The following is a 24,118-nucleotide window of genomic DNA, read 5'->3' on the forward strand; positions in this document are numbered from 1 at the left end:
GTCCTGCACACGTGTAAACACGCCATGTTGCAGTAAAACGTAGAAACCGTGTTGACGGAACTGACATTTGACCGCGTATGACCCCGTTTGACCACTGAGCGACCCTCAGCAACAGGAAATACATACAGGAAATGACGTCACGGGCTATCGTAAAATTCCAATTAGCCATTTGTTGCTGGCTAACCAACGCTGATTTACACGAAAACTTGTCTCAAGCGGGCGAAAACAAACTTTAATAGTTTGTAAAAACTACAGCGTGTCACCGGGAAATGGCGCACACGGTAAGCGTTTAGCTAGGCTGTTAAACAAACAGGAAGTTACTGATAGTACTGGTAGCTATCTCGTTAGCCGACATGTTTCTCGATGCTAAGCTTTTCCGTGATCCCCTACGTTTATTATTCACGTTGAAATCGTTTTTGTGTCGATTTTTTTGTGATTGCTGAAGTCTTTCTCGACGCCTCGGGTTTGGCCATCTTCGATATTTAACATATTTGTTGGAAGATAAGTCTCCAGGCCTGTGAACTTCACTTCGCCACCGGTTTGACTTTGTTGTTGTTGCGCTTCATCTGAGCAAAGGTGGATGAGAAAAATATAAAGTTATATAAAGTTTTTCTTGTCCTGTAAAAATTGGTAATGGAAAGAGAGGATGGGAAATGAATGCAAACTTTATTATATTATAAGTTTAAATGAGAAATAAATACATATTCTGGATTTCTTGCATCTGTTTCTGTAAAGCCGTAGCAGAGGATGACGCTGCTCTTGTGGGCAGAAAGTGACTGATGGCGTTATTTCCTACGTTATTCGACTTTAAGTTTGCTTGTTATTTTAGAATGAATCAAGAGCAAAAAAAAAGAATCAACTGAACTTTCTTAAGGTTGGTTGAATACTTTTCACCTCTTCCATGAGGCTTCTTCAGTTCTTTAGTGCACTGTTCAGCTACGTTCTGTGTCCCTCCAGGATAATATTGTTGTTTAGAAAGGAGTCATTTTGGATTGAAACTGTAATGTCATGGAATTTACTGATAAATGGAAGGAGAGATATTGGTCTATAGGTGATTGGTGCTTTGTCGTCTATTTCACTTGCACTTGAACAAGGATGTGCTTTGAAAATGTAAGTCACTGAAATATGCCTAAAGACAAGGAAGCGCAGGGACAACATGGAGCTCCTATATTTAGTTGTTTTGCGGAAGTCACAGGGCCGTAAGAATAATGGCCGCCACTTCCCTGCTGATTAAAACACAATGAAGTGTTTGTTTTTTGTTTGTTTGTCACCTGTGACTGAACAAACATCATTGTGTTTCTTTGCAGATGCCTGGTCAACCTAATAGGTTGAAGTCCAGAAAGAGGAAGACTAGCTCTGGAGTCAAAAGCACCAGAAAGGTTTGTGTGTAATATAAATATACTCAACTTGTATAAAGGATATAACAGTCTGTATAATAAATCCTAAAGACAGCAACTACGCTCTGCTGTTTTTGAGGAAGTATTTTAATTTGTAACTGACTATATTGAAATGACAGCTGATAATTGTGCTTTGACATCGAATTAAATGTACATCTTTGGTCTTTAACTGTATTCAAATATATTGGTTTAAGAACAGACTATTGATTGTGGTTTACTTCAGTACTGCAATAAACTTTATCTTTAATTTAGCATCACCGGGCTTCTACCAGAAGAAGTATGAAGAGTCCAGGGATGCGCTTGGCAGGAGAGAGCGGACCGGCAGTCAGTGGTTCCAGTAAAGCAGGCGGTCTGGTGAGACATCCTGTCACCCGCAAACGCGGCCAGTCTGCAAGCAGGAAGAAGTGCTCAGCATCATCGGCGCTTGTTGAACGGGAGGGCAAAGAAAATGAGCTGAGAATGGAGCTGGATTTGGACAGCTGCAAGGTCAATGTCACATTGGAAGAACAGGATCCTGGGAAGATCGAGTTTGAAGACATGGGCAAAAACATGTTCCCAGATGACGACAGTAATCAGATTCTTCCAGTGGAGCAATTCTTTGGAAACTTGGAGGTTGCACAGGTGAAGCATTTTGGTTGATCTGCATTAAGAGAACTGTACGTAATTACCTCCACCAAGGAGGTCATGTTTTGTCGCCGTTTATCTATCTGTCTGTCGGTTTGTCCGTTGGCCAGATAACTCAAAATGTTGCTGATATTTATGGGATTTAAAACAGTCATGTAGGGTGGGGATCTCTAACTCACCTCTGAATTTCATCTGGATCAGTTCTGGATTGTGGATGTTATCGTGATTTTTTGAAAAATGGGGTTACACTTCGGTTTCAGCTTACTGTGCATTTAATATTAGAGAGTTTTCTAACAAGTGTCGTCTTATAGCTGAGTCAATTCTGAATCGGAGCAAATCAACGGACTTGTCACCTCCACCAAAGAGGTTATGTTTTTGACTGTTTGTCTGTTTCGTAGCAGGATTATGGAAAAAATCTGAATATGGCTCTTGGTCTAATTTGACATAAAATAACATTTTTAGAGCGATCCAGACACCCGTGTGGAAACAAAAAACGTCCAGATTTTCCCACTTATAATGGCTTTTTCATCCTGCAGGATTTCCCACAGAGACCGTCGACAACTTCAGGCTGCTTCCAAAGGGAGCGAAGACAACGGCGACATTTCTATGCACGGGAGGACAGCAACAAAGAGGACCATGGAAGTACACAGGGTGACTGACTGACTGTTGTGGACTCAAACGCTCTGCCTCTCAGCACTTTAGAAAAATCAGCCACATTAAACTAACTATTCAGAAGCTGCACTCAATCAGACCTAAAACCGTAGTTACTTCCGCCGAGATGGAGCTTATGTAATCGCCGGCGTTGGTCTGTGACTCAAATCTGGATGCTATTGGTGCTATTCTAGTTGTTAATATAACACGTGTGACGGTGCTCAGGAGTCACAGGTGTTAAAACCGACACCTGAGATGTAAGACTTCTGAACCTTTGGTTAGCCGACCACCATTAAGGCTGGATTTGATCTGCCTTAAACTTGCCTGTAGTACCCTGCCATGCCTCTGACACTTTGAAAGTAAGTTCTTTGTGGCTCTTTTTAAAATGTAAGGATTCAGACTTGACCGTCCGAACACATCAAATTTATCTTGATAATCATTGCTATAGCCTCCTGTGATTAAGATATAACGTGTAGTAGTGTTTTTGCTTTAATTTATAATCTGCAGTTCCATAGTAAGAGCTCTTAACGTAGCTTCATTGATAAAGATGAGCCATTGTTCAACCAATGTCTTTTTCTCAACACAGTTTTTTGTGCTCCGTTTTTTGGCAGCTGAATGATGCACATACATCTGTGCCTGCTTTTATCGACTCCCCAGACCTTTCAGAAAGGACATGAGGATTAACATTATTGAAGAAGATAATTAAAGCTGACTGAAACATGTCCAACTTTGAGTTAAACATTAATTGCCTTTGTGCTGTTCACGTCTTCTGATTTGTTGTACATGGATGATTCTTCTGACCGTTCAGTCAAATGTTCGATATTTTTATTGCCTCATTTATACCAAAACCTTCTTATACTCCTATATACAGTTTTCTGGTGGAGCGAACGCCTCGTACATTGAGCTGTCGTTATAATCATTTTATGCATTTCACATATTTGTGTCAACATAACGAACAAATAAATGTCATTCCCATGATTTCAGTGTTATTGTGTCCGATAAACCACTGGCAGTCTACTAAAGCTCTGCCGGCTGCATTAGTCCAGGTTAATAATCATTACTGTATAACATGCCATGCAGTCGTGCTACTGCTTTAAGTTCTGATCTGCGAGAACCTGAATCTTTTTAGTGATGTGAACCAGCTTCAGGTTCTGTCTGGTGAACAGCAGGCGGTAGAAGTAGGTCGGGTTGCTGTCGCTGCTCTTGTGATTCTGTAGAGCTTCCATCAGAGGAGGAATGTCCGTCTGCTGACATAACGTGAAGAGATAATTTGACATGAACTGATACCTCTACAGATTAGCTTTTACTGAAAGCCGCCTTGACACTTAAATATGGATTAAATGAGGTCCCTGTAATGAAATGACTGGGGACACCAGGATTAAATCAACTGCTGTTTCATGCTTTTCTAAATAAGAAGGCTGTCTGAGGATGTGAATCTGTTCTCAACTCAACTCTGAACTTCTATGCAACTCATGAGAGGCTCTTATATCTGCCTCAAAAATAAACTGTTATCCTGGGAGACAGGAATATGCTTGTTCCCAGCCACGCCTCGAGGAGCTGCTGCGTTCTTTAGTGGATTTTTCATGTTTTTCTCTGATAGACTATAATTTCCTGCGGCCTTCGTGGCTTTGTTCGGAGGCGGGGTATGCCAATGTTGTGGGAAAAGTAGAACCGCATCCAGTGAACAATGGCAGGCAGCTGTCAATCATACCGGATTGACAGCTGCCTGTCATCCGGTATGATTGGCTTGTGTCTCTATGATTTTAAGTATTAAAATAAAATATGTGACGGTAAGATTAAAATGGAGGACACAGCTTCAATTTGGGTGATGCCAGATTTGAGATTATATTACGAGAAAAAAAGTATGGCATCATGCAAGTATATAGAGTAAAGTTATAATATTAGGAGAATAAAATCATTCTTACCATATTAAATTCATAATATTACGATAATAAAGTCATTACGAGATTAAAGGCATAATATTACGAGAAAAAATTATAATTCTGAGAATAAAGTAATAATATTACAAGAATAAAGTCATAATATTACGTGAATAAAGTCATTATTATTACGAGATTAAAGTCATTATTACGAGATTAAAGGCATAATATTATGAGAAAAAATATATAATTCTATGAGAATAAAGTCATAATATTACGCGAATAAAGTCATAATTTTACGTGATTAAAGTCATAATATTACGCGAATAAAGTCGTAATATTACGCGAATAAAGTCATTATTATTACGAGATTAAAGTCATACTAATTTTTATTTTCATCTCTGGGATCGTAGGACTTTACGGGAGGTTGGGTGACGTCATTACTACGCGACACACACGTCGAGGTGAAAGTGCATTCGGCCATGTTTTCGAGCGAATCTTCCTGATAAGTTAGACAAGCAAAGAACAAACTGTGAGTGTCGCTGTTAGTTTTTAGCTGCTGTGTTTAATGTGGTCGTCTACCAGCGTCATATACCACACGAACAGTGCAAACATATTTGTAGAATTGCGAGTTAATTTTAAAAGATCGGGGCTTCGCGCGAGTTCAGGCTGCAGTGGTCTGCAGATGGCTGCTAGCTTGTCGAGCTAATATTAGCCGTGGCTGTAAACAAACAGGATAGGCAGCGAAGAAGCGGGGACTGATACAAGCTCATTCTCTATTCAGTAGTTTGGGTTAGTTAGATTTAAAAAAAAACACACACAACCAGACACATCGTTAAAAGCAACAATTGGACACAGTTTGTCGCTGTATATCAGAAAGTTAACGGAGAAACTTCTGTTTTGATGACAGTGCCAGTTTTTTCCTAACTAGGTTGGAGCTCCGTGGCTTCAGAGTGGGTCGGGGTCAGTCGGATTTATACCGTCATGTCGTCCTTCTCCGAGTCGGCCCTGGAGAAGAAGCTGACAGAGCTGAGCAGCTCTCAGCAGAGCGTCCAGACGTTGTCTCTGTGGATCATACACCACCGCAAACACTCAGCCCTCATCGTCAAAGTGTGGCACAGAGAGCTGAAAAAAGGTAGGAGCTGTCAAGTGTCAATAAACTGAAGCTGATTACGTGCATCGTGTAACTTCATAGCGGCCGCGTTCTCTCTGCGCTGTGCAGCATCTCCTTCATTGGGTGATGCATTTTTGGTTGAGGCATCTAATTTACAAGAATATAAAGACTTGCATTGAAGTATTTTGCTTGTATTGATTGCACCAGGCAAAGACCTTATCGTGAATTAGTACGAGGTTGGTGCTTATTGCTCGACATGGTGTAACAAATGCAGCGGCACCTTGGTTCTCGAACACAAGTCATTCTGTACGCACCAGCTAAATACCCATTTATATGCCTACAGTTATATTAATATGTAACTACATGTCTCTAAACAGTTTAAATAGTATGAAAAACATAATAAAAGTTAATTTAATCCAATTCTGTGTCATTTACATACCGTTTTGGCTGCGCTGTCGGGAGGGAGGAGGAGGGACAGAAGGAAGGAGGAAGGGTTGTTCCTTTGAAAGGGAGTCCTCCTCCATAAAATGACTGGGTAACTCTCCTGGGTTTTTTCCTTCTCTTTCTCGGTAGCTCAGCTTTCTTAAAAGTCCAAAGTGAAAAATTAGCAGACAGTCTTTTTCCTATGGCAGGTCGACTCAAACTGAACCTTCTCAGGTAGACTCCGCCTTTGTTCAGGTGTCTTCGGTTCGCCTCGGCTCCACTCGTGTGTTCTTCGAACTCCTAAATCTGTTCTACTTCCGAGGCATTCTAAACTCCATTTTTTGGGTTGAATACCGAGTTGTTCGAGAACTGCGGTGCCACTGTAAATTAATATTTTAATGCACCTGTGGTTGGGCCTAGCGAGACTGAACCATGGATGTGGATGGTTGATGCAAAAATTATGCATCTAAGAGATGTGCAACATATTACTTGTGTCATAAACAAATTAACTTTATTAGAATTAGGCAATGTACTGTAAGGGTGAGGTTTTCATTAACATCTTGATGTCTTCCTGCAGCCAAAAAAAGCAGGAAGCTGACGTTCCTTTATCTGGCCAATGATGTCATTCAGAACAGCAAGAAGAAGGGACCAGAATTCACTAAAGACTTTGAGTCTGTCCTTGTTGATGCCTGCTCGCATGTTGCCAGGTAACTGTGATGTCACAACTGTGCTCCAAAAATAAAGTCTGTCCAGAAAGTCCATGTTTGTGAGTGGACCAATTTACTGCCACGTATTATTTTTGTAAAGAGGATATGCTTGTAATCTTACAAAGAAAATTAAATTAAGCTCAAAATAAAAAATTATCTGAGGTCTGTTACCCCTTCCAAATAAAAACCTCATCTAAGTTTGTTGCTACCATAAACTGCAAACCAAATATTGGCCTGAATATATGTATCTATTAAAACATTTTCTTATTTTATGCTAGCAATACATTTTTATGATCCACAAGTTGTTAGTAGGAAATTTTGGATGCACAGTTTTTGCTATATTTAGAATTGTACATAAAATATTTTAATTAACTCGCCCTTCAATTTTCCAGCTGTGACACAGATGACAACTGTAAAAAGCACATGGAGAGATTGCTGAACATCTGGAAGGAGAGGAGTCTCTACAGAGGTGACTTCATTCAGCAGCTCAAACTGGCCATAGAAGATACAAACAGCCCCAGACCCACAGGTCAGATCTCTGCTGTGTTAGGTTTGATTGTTTTATCTTTATGCTTTTGTCTCGTCCATTGCGTAGTTCGCATTATTAACTATGTAATTTAACGGTACCATTCATGTGTGAGATTTTTGTCCCATTAATTCTTCAGAAGAGAAGAAGCCTGTGAAGCGAACCTATCAGAAGATCCAGGAAGACGAAGATGATGAAGACGATGACTACAGAAGCCACAATTCCCCTCGCAACTCGAGCGCCACTGCAGCACAACTGGTACGATGCCAGAGCGACATTTCATACCTGACTAAAACACAAAGTAAAATTGTCCCTTACATGAATGTTTCTTCTACATGATTCCGTCCCCGTCTGTTTCTGCCTCTTTTTTCCACTCCCACCATTTATCCCATCACATTGTCTTCACCTTGTTTGATACCTGTTAACATTCTCCCTCTATTCTCTTTAAAATAATCTCTGTCACACTCCTTTAGACAGAGGAGCTGGTGAAGGCTCTGCAGGACCTGGAGAACGCTGCATCAGGTGATGCAGCGGTTCGTCAAAGAATCGCCTCGCTGCCACAGGAAGTGCAGGACGTCTCTCTTCTGGAGAAAATCACGGGTGAGCAGAAACTACTCTCCAACTACTGGCCTTACTTTCCTTGTTATCAAATCGTCTTTCTGACTTTTAGTTGCCATAGTTTCAAACACCCTTGCATACTTCTTATAGTGGAGCAGTCCCTCTTTCCAGGAATTGTGATGAGGAATTTTAAAATGGTAGAGTGTCAAAGTGGCAATATTATTTAGCTACGGAGAAGAAAAACAAAGGACAACAAATACACCAGCAATAGGAAGTCAAATAATATGAGAAGAGAAGAAGCAAATGTAATACTACCTGTATTAATACTGGATCTGCATTCATAATTTAAGTCAGGTTTTATCCACAGTTGGTTTCTTTCATGGTGTCGGCGTGTGTTTTGTATCGAAAGTCTAATAATTATAAATGTTTATTTGTATTTAGGTGAATGTGTCATAAAGCATACATTTTGACCTATGTAGGACAAAATAAACAGTGTGAACATCAGCAAGAATAACATGTTGACAGACTAGAGTAAAAAGAATGAAGTCATTTCATAGAATGGTATAAAAGGATATTTAACCCAGTTGTGTCCCGATCTAGACAAGGATGCAGCAGACAAGTTGTCGAAGACAGTTGACGAGGCGTGCTTGTTACTGGCGGAGTACAACGGCCGACTGGCTGCAGAGCTGGAGGACCGGAGGCAGCTGGCTCGTATGCTGACGGAGTACATCAACAGCCAGAGGGAGGCGCTCATGGAGAGGGAGAAGAAGCTGGAGGCAAGACGCTGCATACACAAACCGCTGGCGGCACAGGACCGATTCCGGTTCTTTCTTTCAAATCCGAGTTGATTTGGATCCGGTTTAATTACAGTTTAGGTTGATTTGCTATTGATGTACTTTGGCCGTAATTCCTTTGGGTCATATTCTTGCATTTTCCATTAATTCTGGCTTCCTGGTGTTTTTATTTAGATCAGACGGAATGTTTTTTGTTGTTGTTTTTTTGGACATTTTACACAACAGCAGTCAGAAATAGTTTAATGGCAGTGTAAAATTGTTATAATACTGATAATAATTACATAATGTCCGCAACTATGCAAATGAAAGCTTACAAATAACAAGGTTATTATTTTTTATTAAGCCACATACTATAACCAACATGTGTATTAATAAACTTATAAAAAGACAGTCAGGAAAAGAATCGTGTGTGTAATTTGTTGTTTCACTGCAGGAGTACAAGCAGAAGCTGGCGAGGGTGACTCATGTCAGGAAAGAGCTGAAGTCCCACATCCAGAGTCTCCCTGATCTGTCCCTCCTGCCCAACGTGACCGGAGGTCTAGCACCGCTCCCGTCGGCCGGGGACCTCTTCTCTACCGATTGAGAAGTTTTTGCCCAAAACAAATCGACCCCTCGTCCCTTTTTCACCTGATCCCTTTCCCATGTTTGAGTATCAAAATAATTCTGTGTGTCTGACCAGAGAACACATGGTCAGATCCGCCGGACAAGAGGGAAGAAGAGCCATCAGAAAAACATTTTTGGTGAAATCAAAATGCTCTGCAGAGGAGAAGAGAGACTCTGTCCGCCTGGGTTTCACCAGCGCTCGCTCATTGTCAAGGATTCCACTCCACCAGCTTGGAAAGAGTTCGATTCTTGTATGCTTTTACTATTTTTTTTTTTTTTTTTTTAAATGCTGGAAATGTCAGGGATGTAGGATAATGTGTGGAGTAAAGAAGCTAAGCTTAGACCGACCAGTGTTGGTTGTTAGGTTGTGTGTCTGTGTGGTGTTTTTGGATTCAGGAAGCAAAGATGGCTTTTTGTTCTCACAATGCTCCAAAGCTGTGATGACCCTGAAGAGGAAGATGACCCATTCATAAGTTTTGTTATCTAATTTTCCATTCAGGCTTTTCATTGACACATAGTGAGGAAGATATCAGGATGCATTCAAATGTTTGCTTCCTGATTGCCCACAAACAGCGGTCACTTAACGGCGTTAGAGAAATGATGCTTAGAGAGGATTTTGGGACAAACTCTTCAGTCGTCAAGCTCTGGCTTTCAGTTCCTCCTCCTTTTTATTTTATTTTTGTCACGTGAATGGTTTTGTGTGGATGCTGGAAGTATGGAAAGGTCATTATGTTCTTAAAGGTGTACTAAACATGACTCAAGCTTTATTTAATGAATCTCAAAAGATTCATACGAAATTTCTTTTTCAAATAAAAAAAAATACACGTGTCAAACTCATTTAATTTTCAGTGTATATAAAATAAAATAAAGCAGTACCAAGATAAGGATCAGACAATTTTCTGATTTGGATGTCTCAACATTTGAAAAACCTGGAACTTGTATTTAAAAAAAAAAAAAAAAAATCTGGTAAGTAATGAGTCTTGAGATTAAATTTCCACTTCAAAATTAGAGTAATTACTATTCAGTTGAGCTCCGTTATTCATGTGTGTAGAGAGAAAAAGCAGCAAAAACAGATTTTCATCATTTTGGTTTTCACAATGCAGCGACAAACCACATCACAAATCCTTAAACTGGGGTATTGAAGTCAGGGATTTAATCTGTGAAGACCGTAACACACTTCGTAGAAGTCATTTGATTTTAGATTGTCCCTGTTACAAGGCTGGTCAGAAATGATTGCATCGATTACAGACAACGGCTGTTACCTTCCTGCCGATGCAGAGAGAACAAGTGAGGAGTCCTTTTCAGCAAAAATGTCTAATATGGAGAAAGCAGCCGTTTGAGGGACGTGAACATTTGCCATTTTTGTGTCGCAGAAATGATATTTGGGACTGATTATGATGCATTAAATTGACTCCCTGATTTTGGATCAACCTCCTGTGGCTTTGGATGATAAATTTGTAAGTTCAAAGAAAAAAAGCCTGGAGAAATGTGGACCCATCATTTGGTTCAGGCTTGATTATCATTCAGGACAAGGTTAAGTTGCATGTAAATATATGAGAAGGACTGCATCAGCGTTTGTCCCTCCGCTTGTTCCACTGCAGAAGCAGATGCCACGTTTCTTGCCTACTTGCTGAGAGTTATCTCTTTATGTGGAACCATCCTGTCCTGATAAAGACTGCCGGTAGGGGCGGTCTATTGTTTTCTTTCTCCATGAAAGTGATTCGGTGGATACCAATAAACTGGAAGCATTTGAACAATTACTGTATGTGTTTGTGAAGTCATCAAAAGTCATCTATTGTGCTGGCTGTGTCCAGAACGCAGCAGCTCGTGTTCTGACGGGAACCAGACTGAGAGAACCCGTTTCCCATGTTCTGGCATCTTTGCATCGGCTTCCTGTTAGAGCCCTCAACGGCCTGACCCCTGCAATCTGTGTGGTCCCTTCCAAAATGTAGAAAAGGTTCAGAGAGAATAGACCTTACACAATAAAACCTCCTTAAAAAAAGCTAACTCAAGAAGAAAGAAAATACTGAAGCCACAGTTGAAAAGACAATACATGTACATGTGATAGAATGAAATCAGTAAAACCATTGGAAGAACGCAAGTAAGCAATACAAATGTAAGATAAATAAGACCCTGGATTTGCATTGCCATGAAACATTAGTGGCATTGAAATAAAACAACCAGAGGATGATATGACCTCAGTTCAGCAAGATCCTGTTAAATAGTGTATATTTTACATAATTAACTTGTTAAGAAAGAAAAACATGAAAAATAACTTAAATGATAGGAAAACACTTTTATATGATGATGTCATTTTCATGACAGTAAAGGTGGAACATGGACCGGAAAGGAACCAATAGTGGACCCTCATCAACAGTAAGTGGTTTTTCCTGTCAGCTTGTACTTGTATACCATTGTATTTGTTATTTTTGTTAGCATGCAGTAGTTTATGCAAGTAGACTTTCTTCTATCTCGGAACTACAGAAAAAAATATATCTATCAAGATGGGCATAGTGGTCTGTTCCTTCTGTAAAATTATTAAATAGAGGACTTCTGCAACAATCTTAGATCTCCATTGTGTATGAGAATAAATACATAGAAACTCTAATTGTAGGAGAAGATCAAATACCGTTGAAATATATTGATCACAGCCATTAAAATAATTTATCTTATGTCTAATTAAGTCTTAATTCGAGTTTCCAGTGGAGAGCTCTGGAGCGCTGAATCAAACCTTGGAGTCTTTAAAGTTTCCGCTGATTTTGTAACCATAACAACACAGTTCAGTCATCAACAGAAACATTACATACAGTTTCAAGAAACACTATGAGTGTTGGTGCTGTGTGTTTGTACCACACAAGCTATTGATTTCAATGACAAGAAATACATTTACAACCTTTTTGCACCAATAATTGTACCGTGCAGAGAATCCCAAAAGTACATTTCACTTGCATGCCTTTTCCGAAAACATTTTTTTTAAGGCTGAAGCGGCTGAAGCTTTGTTCTCTGTCAATATGAAACATCACTGGGGATGAAAAGGATTCTTCTGCTTCGAGGGCCAGGATTATGGATACACACCCTGAGCTTGTTTTTCCTGTGTGGCCGTGACTTCTTTTCAACATCTGAATAACTGACGTATGATACAAAGTAAACAAACCCTGATTTGTACAATAAAACTTTGTGCCACACGCCGACGGCCTTGTGACGGCACCGCGACACTGAACAACGTTTTTACTTTTTACTTGATTCCATCCGTTTGAAGAGCAGAAGACTGACAGCGTGAATGGAGCAGTGATCTGCAACAACAATTCATCTATTTCAATTACTTTAATTTTAATCATTCAAGTACATATGGCGGTGTGACTGATAATAGCAGATCAGCATCCTTTTTTTTGTCTGTGCAAGATTAAAGAAATCATTATCTCAAAATGTCAATTAGGTATATTACCGTAATGTCATTTGAGTATTGCTTTATGTCCTACTTTTGTTAAACATTTAAAAGGATCTTGGTTTATTATCTTTAGTTCAAATGCATGTCACATCTGAGAAAAATACAATTTCACCTTCTGCAGGGAAGCCAGGGTCACACCTCTGTTGACTTGCCGATGATAATGTCACCGCTCTGCAATGCAACATACAGGATAGTAAATTATAGGTGAGGAAGTCATACAGCGATTGTTCATGGTTAATAATGCTGATTCTCTTCACAGAGGGAAAACCTGAAGACTTAAATTTTCTCCTCTCGACTTTCACACAAATCAACTTTATTTATTTTTTTTTTACTTTCACATCTACATGATCAATCTATACGACAGCAAAGCTCTGACTCCACGTGATAGAGAGCTTTGCGGTCTGTCCGGACTCCGGAGTGTGGTGGAGAACGTCGTGAGGATTATCCATGATGGGAAAATGTTTGTTCAGTGTCCCGCCTCAATCCCGGCCTCACAGCGATTTGACCACAACCGCCTGAAGTGCTTTTATGGAAATTAAACCACGGCATTGACTTCTACTATTTGTATTGTGCAGCATTTATTGAAGCAACTTTAATTAGAGTTAACCAAATCATTAAATTAAGCTCTCATTGTTGCTAGGTGACAGGAACAGCGTGCGGTGTACCTGAGCGTTATCCAGATGTGGAGCGTTGGAGGCAACGCCTGGTTTCTTTCTGGTAACTGCTGGACAGCTGTTACTCCTCAGGCTGGCTGGCTTTGAATTCTGGGAGACAAACGCAGCGTCTTCAACCACACCTCCATCAGCGGCCGACAGGCAGCCGCGGTCCGAGCTGCTGAACAGGTTGATGCATTCTGCAGAGGAGTGGGTGCCGTCCACTAAAGCAGAAACACAGCAGACGACATGTTAACAGAGCAATAGATGTTTGGGTTCGGTCATCAGAGGACGATGGATCTTCTCTCCCGCACGCATCATTTCTAATGGAGATGATATCCGATTTGAAAAGTAATGGAATGTCATATATTGACAATTCAGTCTGATATCAGGCAACGTCTGCCACAGCATCATCATCCTGGATGTTCAACATCTACAGAGCAAATCATGTCTACAGTGGTTCTAAGATTATATACTAATGTTTGAGCCAATAAACAAACACATGACAAGATTTCTCTCAATTTTTTCAGTTATTTCCTTCCAGATAATTTATGGTGCGTTCACACCTAGCTGGTATGATCTGGACTTTCAGTTTGAGCAAGACCAAAATTGCTAGTGATCAGGATCTAACACCCAAAATTTGTTCTGACGAGAAAAGGTGGTCTCAGTCTGGATCAAAGATTTTGATTGTTTACACTGTAAACAATCAATTACTACACTGTAAACTTCCAAAAATAATTGCTATGACACTGTAAACTTTACAGTGTCAAAGCAATTATTTTTGGATGTTTGAGATATTTTGGATCAATTACAGGAAGTTCCAACGACTACAATCAGCAACAAAAAAAGAGAGTTGAAATACAAACGGAAGGAGTTTAAAATAAGCTGCACACATGGAAGAGGATGAAATAGACAGCACTCTTACAGGAGGATCGAGCCAACATCAAAGATGAAACGATGTAGGAATGCCATGACAAGCCTTGCCGGCCAAAATGCAATGTGAAACCAGAACTGAGTTGAATACATGTAGAATGTGAACGAGAACTGGGACTTTCAGCTGTAAAAGCAGCCTTAGAGTCTGAGATGCAACTGAGATCAGAAGCCAAGAGCTAACTCACGCTGAGAACGATGACCTTTCCAGAGATCACAATTATGAAGATGATGATGATGATGGATGAGTTCATTTTCCACAGCATCCTCAATGGAGGAACAGATGATGCCGCTGGTCTCTATCCCATTTGATTGGTTCCCAGGATACCCAGCAGGGGGCAGCGATCCCCGCCCCGAGGAGGAAGATGATTGGCTAATGGTGGTCGACGCAGTGCTGCCAGAGCCGATGGAGTGTGGTCGTGGACATTCTAAGCCCCTGTGTGAACAACACGCCACAGGGACTGACATAGATAGGTGCCATCAATAAAAGATGTAATGATCCGCGTCAGGGAGCAACGAGGCCACGCAAAATGTACCTTTAGTTACGTCTCTTACTAATTTAATACTAATACTAATTTATTACAGCCGCTTTGTCAAATGTAACAACAAAATGCAGAGGATGTCGAAATGGAAATAATATTCAATGCCACGCTCGCTGCTGTCAAGCCCTGTGCTTTCACAATATAGCCAGCTCGGTGATAACATGCTAATGCTTAGTTTGCTGCGTTTGTTCTTTTAGTTTAACATTTTAGCATATTAACATCAACATGTGGGTATTTCATTAGGTTTGCAGGAATGTAGCCATGAAACAAACACCACCGCTAACGTGGCTAAAAAAAACCACTTACTTTTAGTATTATTCTAATCCCTCATTTAGTAATGAAAGATAAGAGAACATATACCTGAAATCTCTTAAAATGATTGCGCACATGCATCAAAACCTTTATTACATGACATGTTTCATTTAACTAACAGGAATCATGACGCAAACATGAACCTGGACCTGGTTTGTGGGAAGTATTTTGGCGAGGGAAGCGATATTCCTTGTTGTTCTTACTTCTCCCAGGTGGAGAACAGCTGACGGCTCGGTCGCAGATGGCAGCGTCACTGGGCTGAATGTCCGTGAAAGGTTTACGGCCCATTCCCATGAACACCCTCTCTTGCATCCGAAGCTCTGGAACATAAGGCACATTCACACGTCCTCGGTAAATGACACACAAACAAGCTGTTGTGGCGCGCTGCTGTGCTGCTAATGCAACCTCTATTCTGAGTGGCCTGATCCCACAGAATCCTCTCCAGGTCACTGGTCCAGGCTGTCTTCACCTCCATGCAGGGGGCCTTTAGGGTGTAAGTGTCCTCACTCTTTCTCCTGCGAAACCAGATCTCAAAACACAAACTGTTCACACTTGAGTGGTGGGTTATCCCGATGTCGCTCGTCTGGGAGAGAAACGACAAAAACAAACAATTAGAGAAGTTGTTTATATACTGACAGCAAAAAAAAACAGATTTGAGTTTTAAAGCTTCAAACTAATGAGCAAACCTTGAATGAATGCTTGTAGACATAAACATCATTGCCAATATCCGTTTTCTTTGTCTTGCTAAAAAGGACGAGATCTTCAAAGAGGAAGACGCGGCGGACGCATTTCTTCTTCCTCAAGAATACTGTGAATTCGTCCTGACGAATCAGCTGACCTTGCTCTTTTAAATTCACCTGACAGAGCAGAGCAAAGTGCAGGAGTCAACGCCGTTTAACTAACGCCCACCAAGTACACCATATATAACTTCCTCATGTAATAATATCTTACATCACAGTCCTTGATGGCGTCCATGGTGAGTAAATCGTTGCCATGGCGCATCTGAAGCCGAACCAGGTCTGCAGCAGCTTGGATCTCAGCCTTCTCGCGCTCCCTCTCGCTGCTTGTGAGATCAGGCACACGTGCATCCTGGCAACGCACGCTAGATGAAAGCAGCGTATCCGGTTTCAAGTCTTTCTGTCTGTATGTTCCAGCCAGAGCCAGAATGTCCTGCAGCAGGAGGCTGTACTTGCTGATTCTCTGTATGGGCCTGAGCAGGTAGGACGAAAGGTCCATCATGTCCCCCAGTTCCTGCTGCTTCCTCTGTGAGGGGAAGCACAACGGGAAAGCAAAGCTGAAAACCCTTGCACTGCCAGTCCCAGGGTTAGTGGCACCATGGCAACTTGAGATATCAAAGCTGGAACTATATATGTAGTTTCCAAACAGATTCACTCTGATCAGGCATCTTGAACCTACTTCGGCCTGTGCACCACTACAAACGCACAAATAAACATCAGAGTATTATAAACACTTAGAGATACTTCATAAATGGTCAGATCAGAAAGATTTTGTGGAAACCATTATGTCAGCCAAAACTTAAGGCAAAATATATCATGTATGAAATTGACAAATATAATATTTTGAAGATGACGCATTGCATCTATTCATTTTATGTGATGCCTGCATTATAAACAACTCAAAAATAGTTATAAAGTATAATTTAATTGAAAAACATTTATCCCACGAAAGTCATTCGAAGATGAAAATCATCATCAGCCTCGATATATGCTACGGAGAAGAAGACTTTAAATCATATTTCCATGGAAACCACAAAACATTGTATTCATTGTTAAAACATGTGCTAAGTTTGGTGACATTAGAATGTAAAGATTAATCACAAAGAATCATACCTAACTAGAAAAGCACTCAGAGAGCACAGTCCTCCGCCAAGTGGGGGTCTGATTGGCGGGGCTAATGAATAAATCTCTGCTTTAGAACATGCAAACTTGGATGTCTTAGTTAATTTAAAGACAGGACACATAAACTGACCTTGAAGATGTCATGGCGGCGATGCAGGATCAAGGCGTCGGACTGAGGTTTGTTCTTGCTGTACAGAGCATACAGGCCTAAACTTTCACTCTGCAAAAAGTTCAACCATATTAGAAAATGCACATAATAATTAGGCAAACTTGAATTCGTCATTGCCACATATGCCTGCAGCAATATCAGATTAATGTTCACCCATCAGGAAATCTAGCCACGATACAAGCACATTTCCATAGAGTAGATTGCAATTCATATATTTTGCAATTGATTTAGAAAATATTTTAAGCATATAACTTTATTTAAAACCACATTTAAACAGAAAACAAACTTAAAGTAATATAATAATAAATTATTTTATTTTATAAATGAACTTGAAGCATCCTGTAGAGAATTAATCACATTTATTGATCACATTTATGTCGTGGCCACTCACGTGTCTCAGGAAGCAGCGGGCGACCATTGCAGGCTCTCTCTGGCAGGCCTCCAGCTCTGGTAGGAAGTAGCGGCTGTGGAAGTCGTACAGCTTCTCTAGGTTGCTGAAGATGACGCCTCGCTTGCCCCTGAGGTCCTGGGGTATGTCCGGCCCATCCAGTAGGGGGAGGTAGTGCATCAGGATGTAACCCAGAGAGCGCACGTACTCCCTCTCTGTGAACACAAGCTCCTCCAAGACACGCCGCAGCCTCCTGGTAGCACAGACAGAACAACTATCAATGGATGCCAAGCGTTAACTGTAATGTGGATACACCCACAGTGCAAGAATAGTTGTTGTACAATATATTAGATCATATCTTTAGCTATATCTGCAACAACAACAACAAAAACAACAACATTTAGTGGCATTCTTCTACCAAGGTTGGCTGTGCAGGCAGTGTCTCCTACAATATGTCCATTGGCTTTTCTCTTATTCATTCATTTCTTAACAATGATGCATGATTTTGGTCTACTACTACTACTACTGTTGTACTGCAATTGCATATCTGTGCTGTCTGCATATATGTGTGGCAGCTCTGCGAGGAACCTGCTACCCTGCGGAGATGTGACCATGTGCCCGAGTAAAAGAGAGAGAGGAACAAGCGGCCAGGGATCCTGACCTGGATTAGGGTTTGGATCCTTGACTCCAGCTGCTTATGCTTCTTCAATAACATGCTCCTACACTCAGTTCACGTTCTTTCAACTTTCATGGACTTTGATCGTTGTTGATGCCTGTCAATGTCACGATTGTCTTCTGTACTTGTGACTTCTATTCCACATTTTCCTGTCCTGGAATGCCTCATCGTCAGTTTTCTCCTTTTATTTTCCTGTATAGGGTTTTTAATCGCCGGTTCGAGTGTCTATACAGGTGTTATTTACGCCGCTAAACCCATAGAGGCAAATTTTCATTTGTAAATTTGGGTCATACAAATATAATTTGATCAATTGAAATTAAAATCATGGATGGATTATCTCCACTTGTGATTGAGCCCATTAACTTTCCATCACACAGATCCCTTTAGCGGCAGCCACAGCCAGCAGACGGCCTGTGTCTGGTACGTCCGTTCGGCAATCAATGAGTTCACAAGAGAAAGAGAGGACTAAGGAAAAGTAGAGGAAACAATACCTGTCATGCTTCATTGTAAGCTTAGGAAGAGAAAAGAGTTTGTTTTCTCAGCCATCTCACAGAATGCCCTCTTGCAAAGTGAAGGACTAATAAATGATATTTGTCAGTGAAGCAGGAACGCTATCATTCACATGTGGTAAACTTACATAGCATTGCTGACACTCTCCTGTGGATTTGCAAAACAAAACGCCCCTTCGTAGCTCCCGGCGGGCAGGCTGGAGTGCTTGCAGCATAAAGTCCCACTTCCTCCCGCAGCCTCCAGGTCACTTATGCAGGACTCGTCTGAGCAGAAGCTCCCGTGGCGGGAGATCTGGAATTTCTGAGCCTCCTGGAGAATTCGACAAGACGGCTGGCCATGGTGGGAGCATGACGATGGGGATCGGACCCGCTGCTCAGGAGGAGTGGCTGGCCCTGATGTCGCCACTCCTGTGGTGGACGAGTCCTCACTCACAGACTTCACGCCGGTACTCCGTCCCCATGGAAACCACTGGCAGCCAACAGTTTGTGATTGAGACATGGCGGCCGCGTCTCGCTCACGCCTCGCTCTGCTCGACTGCCTCCTCCTGGTCTCTGCGTCTGTCTTTTTTCCTGACCTATAATTAAATGATAAATGTGTCAGTGAGTGGAATCATAATTATCAGGCTTTTCCAATGTCAAGGGGATTACAAGAGTTTTCTATTTACTTCGTAGTATTATTTTAATTTAATGGAAGCGTTTAATGGAGTTTGGTGCTTTCATTATTTGAATAATTTTAATTGTTGCTTGTGTTTCTTCATAGAGTATTTGAAGTAGAATATAGCGGCACATACTGTTTGGTTGTTACTATCAATGGAACTGGCTACTGGTACATTATAATTAACAAATAACCAAATTACCTATGTGGTGACTGTGGATTGACCTTTGACCCCTGGCTTTCTCCAGCATTCCTGCGATCCTCAGATTTGGCAGGACTGTCACTGCAGGCTGCAGTTGTTGAATTGCTGCCGTTGTTGCCTTGGATTTGTCTTCTCTTCGCTAAATCGACCTCTCCTGACACAATACTTTCCCACTGAGGGTGCAGAGGCCCAGGCATTGATTGCACTACCAGACTCTGGCCACCAGGGGACTGTGTCTGACTGCTGGTGCTCACCACATCAACATAATGATGATCACACCAGCTACCAGAATCTGTTTGCTGGAGGAAACCTCCACCCAGGTCCTTAATCCTCTCCTGAAGCTGCTGCTTGGCCTCCTGGCATCTCAGCCAGGCTATATTCCAGACCCGCATCCCCCTGGAGCCTCGCAGGGAACTGGCCTGGACCTTCATCTCCTGAAATCTCTCTAGGCTGAACTGTAGGAATCTGTCTTGGAAAGTCTGGAGGATGGATACGTCATTGCCGGATGGTGGAACACCAGTGATGGATGGAGCCGGGCCTTGTGCCACGCGATTATCAGACTGGTAATGGAATGCAGAACTCGGAACAGACTCTCGGTCGTGTATAGGATGAGAGTTTGTTTTACTGACAGGTGTTGAAGTTTGGTTGAGGTCTTGCATGATGGGGATTCTGGATTGAGTCAGATCTAAATATTCGGTACATTCACTTGCCAGAGCTGTTGCCTGTTTGGAGAAAAAGCTATTCATTAATTATGCAGAACAACAAAGGTGAGTTTTCTTTTTGTTTGTAATAATGAGCAACTCAGGAAGCATGTTGGAAACGTGTCGGATGTTGTTTTTAAGTGAATTGTAGTTTACCTAAGTTTTATCCTGCTTTAATAAGGTGGATAACTTCTGGCTTTAAGTTAAAACAAAAACTTGTCCTTGAAAATGGCTTTTATATTTGTATATATATACAAACTACTCGTCAATATTTGTCTTGCAAAATTACATTTAAACATCATTTTGGGAAGGAAAATGGTATCTCTCTCTCTCTCTCTCTCTCTCGCTCTCTCTCAATATTATAAACTTAATAAACTCAAGCCATAGAAGAATTTCTGAGCTAAACAAGTACAGTACCTCAATTTGAAAACTTCAGTCAGTGATTGATAACGTAATTTCAGCTCTCCATCATCTAAATGTATAGTTACAGTGGAAGGTTTTTTTTTAACCCTTACTGTTCTATAATTGTAATACTTTGTAAATTCTTGCAAAACATACTTGAAAAATAGCTGAATAAAATGACATATAAATATACAATAATTTGACAATCAACCGAAGGAATGACTCAAAATGTAGGTCAAACTGGTCTGAATAGAAATTTCAACAGGACTGGATAAGTGTCTGCATTCTGATCCTTCACCAACCTGCTCACAAAAATCACACACGTTGACCATGACCTGCAGCTCTCTGCCACACGCCTCTGCCGTGCACAAAAAATCCTCCAGGCCAGACTTGAAGGTGCAAACCAAAGTTCCAAACACCTCCGTCTCTGGGTAGGAGAGCCCGCTCTGCTGGAGTCGCTCTGCCTCTGACACTAACGTCATGGCATGGTGCCTTCGGTCCTAGATGGAGGACAGACAGAGTCAGACTGCACGACACAAAAACACAGACAGAATGAGGGGAGCAAAAAACACGTAGGCTCACATTTGCTTCAATAAGGAAGCTCGTGAAGCTGTTGAGGATCTGCTCCATTCTCTCGCCAGAGTCCCTGACTGATTCAGCCTCCAGCAGGTGGCGGTCTCCCTCTACATGAAACCACTCTTGCATCTGCAGGGACAGATGATGCAAAGCATTGTGCGTCAGTGTTGGTATGAGCAAGCACATATTTCAAGATATGCAAACATGTTGAGATTAGTCAAAAGTACTTTACATGCTACCTTGACTTCCTACTGTATGTATAGTAACATGCCGTCTATAAGGTCATTAGCATTAACATAAACAATCCTGACATTTAGTGACAGATTTGATTAATTCAATTTAAATGTTAATTAATTTAAATGTCTGAAAATGTGATTTTAATGTACCTGCATGAATAGCCCCTCCAACTCCCTGAGCTGCACCAGATGTTCCAGATGTTCCAGTGACATGTTGGTCCTCTGCACGAGGATGTGAGCTTGTTCCTCCACATGGTTGTACAGACTGGTAACGGAGTCCACAGCATCACTGCATGCAAGAAAGGCACAGATCATGTGCTTCAGACAAATGAATAAGAGCAAGAATCTTTGATCTCAGTGTATCATGGAGTAACAAGTGTGTGTTCACCTGAGGTTCTCATAGTGGGGGTATCGAAGGTCACTCTCCTTCTTCAGCCTTGCCAAGATGGCCCCGCCCTCCCTCTGCAGGCTGACCAATCGACTGTCCTTCAGCACATCCCTCATCAGAGTCCTCTGGTCCATCATGCACTGCTGCACAGCCTGTCAGAATATAACATCAAACTCAAACTAGAAAAAACCTTGGTGAGAGCAAACCTCCCTCGTAATTGGATTCACACCGTCCACATGGTGATCTGGATCGTCATCAAAAGGTTATACATTGTTCTTGGTATCTTTATACACCAACCATGGAAAGTAAAAGTGAATCGGAGTTGATTTTTAACCTATTTTTGAATCTATAAATGGGTGTTATGAGCCAAAGAAGGATTTGGACCCAAGAATGCAGAACCGACAAACTCAAGAATAGTTTTATTTTAATTAAATCATTTCAGATTTTTTCCTGACCTCATTCTGGATCAGATCCAGAAGACATTCTGCATTATAGTGAATATTGGACCCCTTTATGACTGATTTTTGGTGAGTGAATTGAATGCATATTTTACAAGATCTGATTTTCTTTTTTTTTTAATCCCCCATTATCAGTAAATGGGATAATCCGGATTGTGACAGTATCCTCAATCCGGATCCGAATGGAAGTCGTTGGTGAGATAGAGATCCCCAACCTACATGACTGTGTCAAATTCCATAAACATTGGTCAATAATCAACCGAGATATTGATTTGATACATGAAGCTCCAAGGACTGCAATGTTAACTAGAAAACGACAATCAGAGATTGCAGACCCTCGCCTCCAATAGACTATTCGATCTTGTGAGACAGTAAACAGGGCTTCCGGATCAGAGGGGCCAAACCTGCGCTAGCTTGCTGCTCTGGAACGGGGAAAGATACAACTACAACTGTAACATATATGAAACTAGAATGAACTATGAGTGTGCACACCAAATTTGAAGTCTCTAGCTCCAAAATTGAGGTCAGGATGGACTCCTGAAAAATGCCGATTTTAGAACGAAAATTAGCTCTCAGATCTGGATTATGATCCGGATCCGGCCGAAATTAGTCATGGTCATAGACCTTTAAGGAGTACTTATGTGTGATTTTTTTCAGATCCATATCGCCATGCGTTTTGAAGAAATTAAGAAAAATGACAAAAATCGTTAAAAAAATTCTAGAATCTGGATCCAGATCCGGATCAATGCCATTCTCGGGGAGGGCTGAGCCACGGACAGAACCTTGCTTGTTTAAAAATTTCAAGTCGATTGGGTTACTAGTTTTTGAGTTATGCACGCGGACAGACAAACAAACAAACAAACAATACCCTCGCCTCCCCTTCAGCGAGGGTAATGACAAAGTGATCCAGAATCCAGGATCTCTTCTGGATGATCACCAATTTCAACAACTGTTCCTGGTAAGATTCCCAACATTTCCTAAAAATGTCATCAAGAGTTTTTGACTTATCTTGCCAACAGACAGACAAGCAAACTGAAAGCAGCCTCCTCGGCAGAGGCAATAAAACAAAAACTCTTACACTTCAGCAATGTTGTTGAAATGACATGTTGCTATTTTGTGTATAACATTTTGAAAGGTTTATCTAGAATAGAAAAATCAGGATAAATCCTGTTTTAAAGGTACCTGGACGGTGTCCATCCTCTGGGGCCTCTCTAACTGACCGATGGCTCTCAGAAGCAGGCTGGATGCTTCATGTAGATCAGACACAAACAGAAAGAGTTTCTACAGAACACAAGACACAAAGGGAAGCAAAGGCAAACCCCGATTAATTAATGAAGAAGAGAACAATGCACAACCGGATGAGGAACAGGCAGGCGTTAAAATCTGATTAGCAGACACTAGAGATCGACTGTTTCTCTCATGGACAGACCCAACTAAGTAAGGAAGGTTTTCTTAAGGTGACCCCTCAAAATGATCACATAAGGGTTGCCATTTCACTCTTTTACTGTTTCGCTTGCCAAGAAGTAAGAATACAATAACCAATAGTTACAATCAAAAGTGGCGGTATTTTATGTTTCATAAAATCTATTTGAGTCATTTGAATTTAACACTATTAATGATCGTTATGCATGCATGTGTGAGGTGACCATGACCAAAAGCTGATTTGATATGTATCGTTTGATTTTACATTTTGAATGTCTAGTTACAAGAAGACACTTCTGTCATGTTGGCATACGG

The 24,118-nt window shown here is 41.1% G+C and overlaps 3 protein-coding genes across 3 annotated transcripts in view; 2 read left to right on the plus strand and 1 right to left on the minus strand.

Annotated features, from left to right (window-relative positions):
* Window positions 1-166: 166 nt before the first annotated feature.
* c2h1orf174 (chromosome 2 C1orf174 homolog) lies at window positions 167-3,642 on the plus strand. Its single transcript, XM_068750961.1, has 4 exons — window positions 167-281; window positions 1,308-1,379; window positions 1,650-2,018; window positions 2,558-3,642. The coding sequence occupies exons 1-4, from the start codon at window positions 270-272 to the stop codon at window positions 2,678-2,680; spliced, it is 576 nt and encodes a 191-aa protein (XP_068607062.1). The 5' UTR covers window positions 167-269; the 3' UTR covers window positions 2,681-3,642.
* A 1,425-nt stretch (window positions 3,643-5,067) lies between these two features.
* rprd1b (regulation of nuclear pre-mRNA domain containing 1B) lies at window positions 5,068-11,350 on the plus strand. The gene is made up of 8 exons (XM_068746913.1): window positions 5,068-5,084; window positions 5,484-5,687; window positions 6,667-6,796; window positions 7,189-7,325; window positions 7,462-7,580; window positions 7,796-7,922; window positions 8,481-8,656; window positions 9,108-11,350. Exons 2-8 carry the CDS (start codon window positions 5,537-5,539, stop codon window positions 9,255-9,257), a joined length of 990 nt encoding a protein of 329 aa, XP_068603014.1. The 5' UTR covers window positions 5,068-5,084; window positions 5,484-5,536; the 3' UTR covers window positions 9,258-11,350.
* A 1,507-nt stretch (window positions 11,351-12,857) lies between these two features.
* The window catches only part of LOC137906971 (pleckstrin homology domain-containing family G member 4B-like), a 29,181-nt gene continuing 17,920 nt past the window's right edge, over window positions 12,858-24,118 (minus strand). The window contains 16 exon segments of the mRNA XM_068751276.1: window positions 12,858-12,896; window positions 13,391-13,602; window positions 14,497-14,769; window positions 15,366-15,522; window positions 15,524-15,745; window positions 15,849-16,019; window positions 16,114-16,425; window positions 17,152-17,241; window positions 17,582-17,831; window positions 18,892-19,338; window positions 19,621-20,342; window positions 21,026-21,223; window positions 21,306-21,428; window positions 21,686-21,824; window positions 21,924-22,075; window positions 23,564-23,662. Of these exon segments, the coding sequence (XP_068607377.1) occupies window positions 12,858-12,896; window positions 13,391-13,602; window positions 14,497-14,769; window positions 15,366-15,522; window positions 15,524-15,745; window positions 15,849-16,019; window positions 16,114-16,425; window positions 17,152-17,241; window positions 17,582-17,831; window positions 18,892-19,338; window positions 19,621-20,342; window positions 21,026-21,223; window positions 21,306-21,428; window positions 21,686-21,824; window positions 21,924-22,075; window positions 23,564-23,662 (3,606 nt within the window).

This window comes from Brachionichthys hirsutus, chromosome 2 (assembly GCF_040956055.1).
Source record: "Brachionichthys hirsutus isolate HB-005 chromosome 2, CSIRO-AGI_Bhir_v1, whole genome shotgun sequence".
NCBI lineage: Eukaryota > Metazoa > Chordata > Actinopteri > Lophiiformes > Brachionichthyidae > Brachionichthys > Brachionichthys hirsutus.

Bases quoted from the DNA above. Each gene is read 5' to 3' on its own strand.
- rprd1b (XM_068746913.1), top strand. From the start codon at position 5,537: ATGTCGTCCTTCTCCGAGTCGGCCCTGGAGAAGAAGCTGACAGAGCTG. The intron at 5,688-6,666 runs GTAGGAGCTGTC...GTCTTCCTGCAG, and splicing joins GCACAGAGAGCTGAAAAAAG to CCAAAAAAAGCAGGAAGCTG. The intron at 7,581-7,795 runs GTACGATGCCAG...ACACTCCTTTAG, and splicing joins GCGCCACTGCAGCACAACTG to ACAGAGGAGCTGGTGAAGGC.
- c2h1orf174 (XM_068750961.1), top strand. The intron at 1,380-1,649 runs GTTTGTGTGTAA...TCTTTAATTTAG, and splicing joins GAGTCAAAAGCACCAGAAAG to CATCACCGGGCTTCTACCAG. The intron at 2,019-2,557 runs GTGAAGCATTTT...TTCATCCTGCAG, and splicing joins GAAACTTGGAGGTTGCACAG to GATTTCCCACAGAGACCGTC.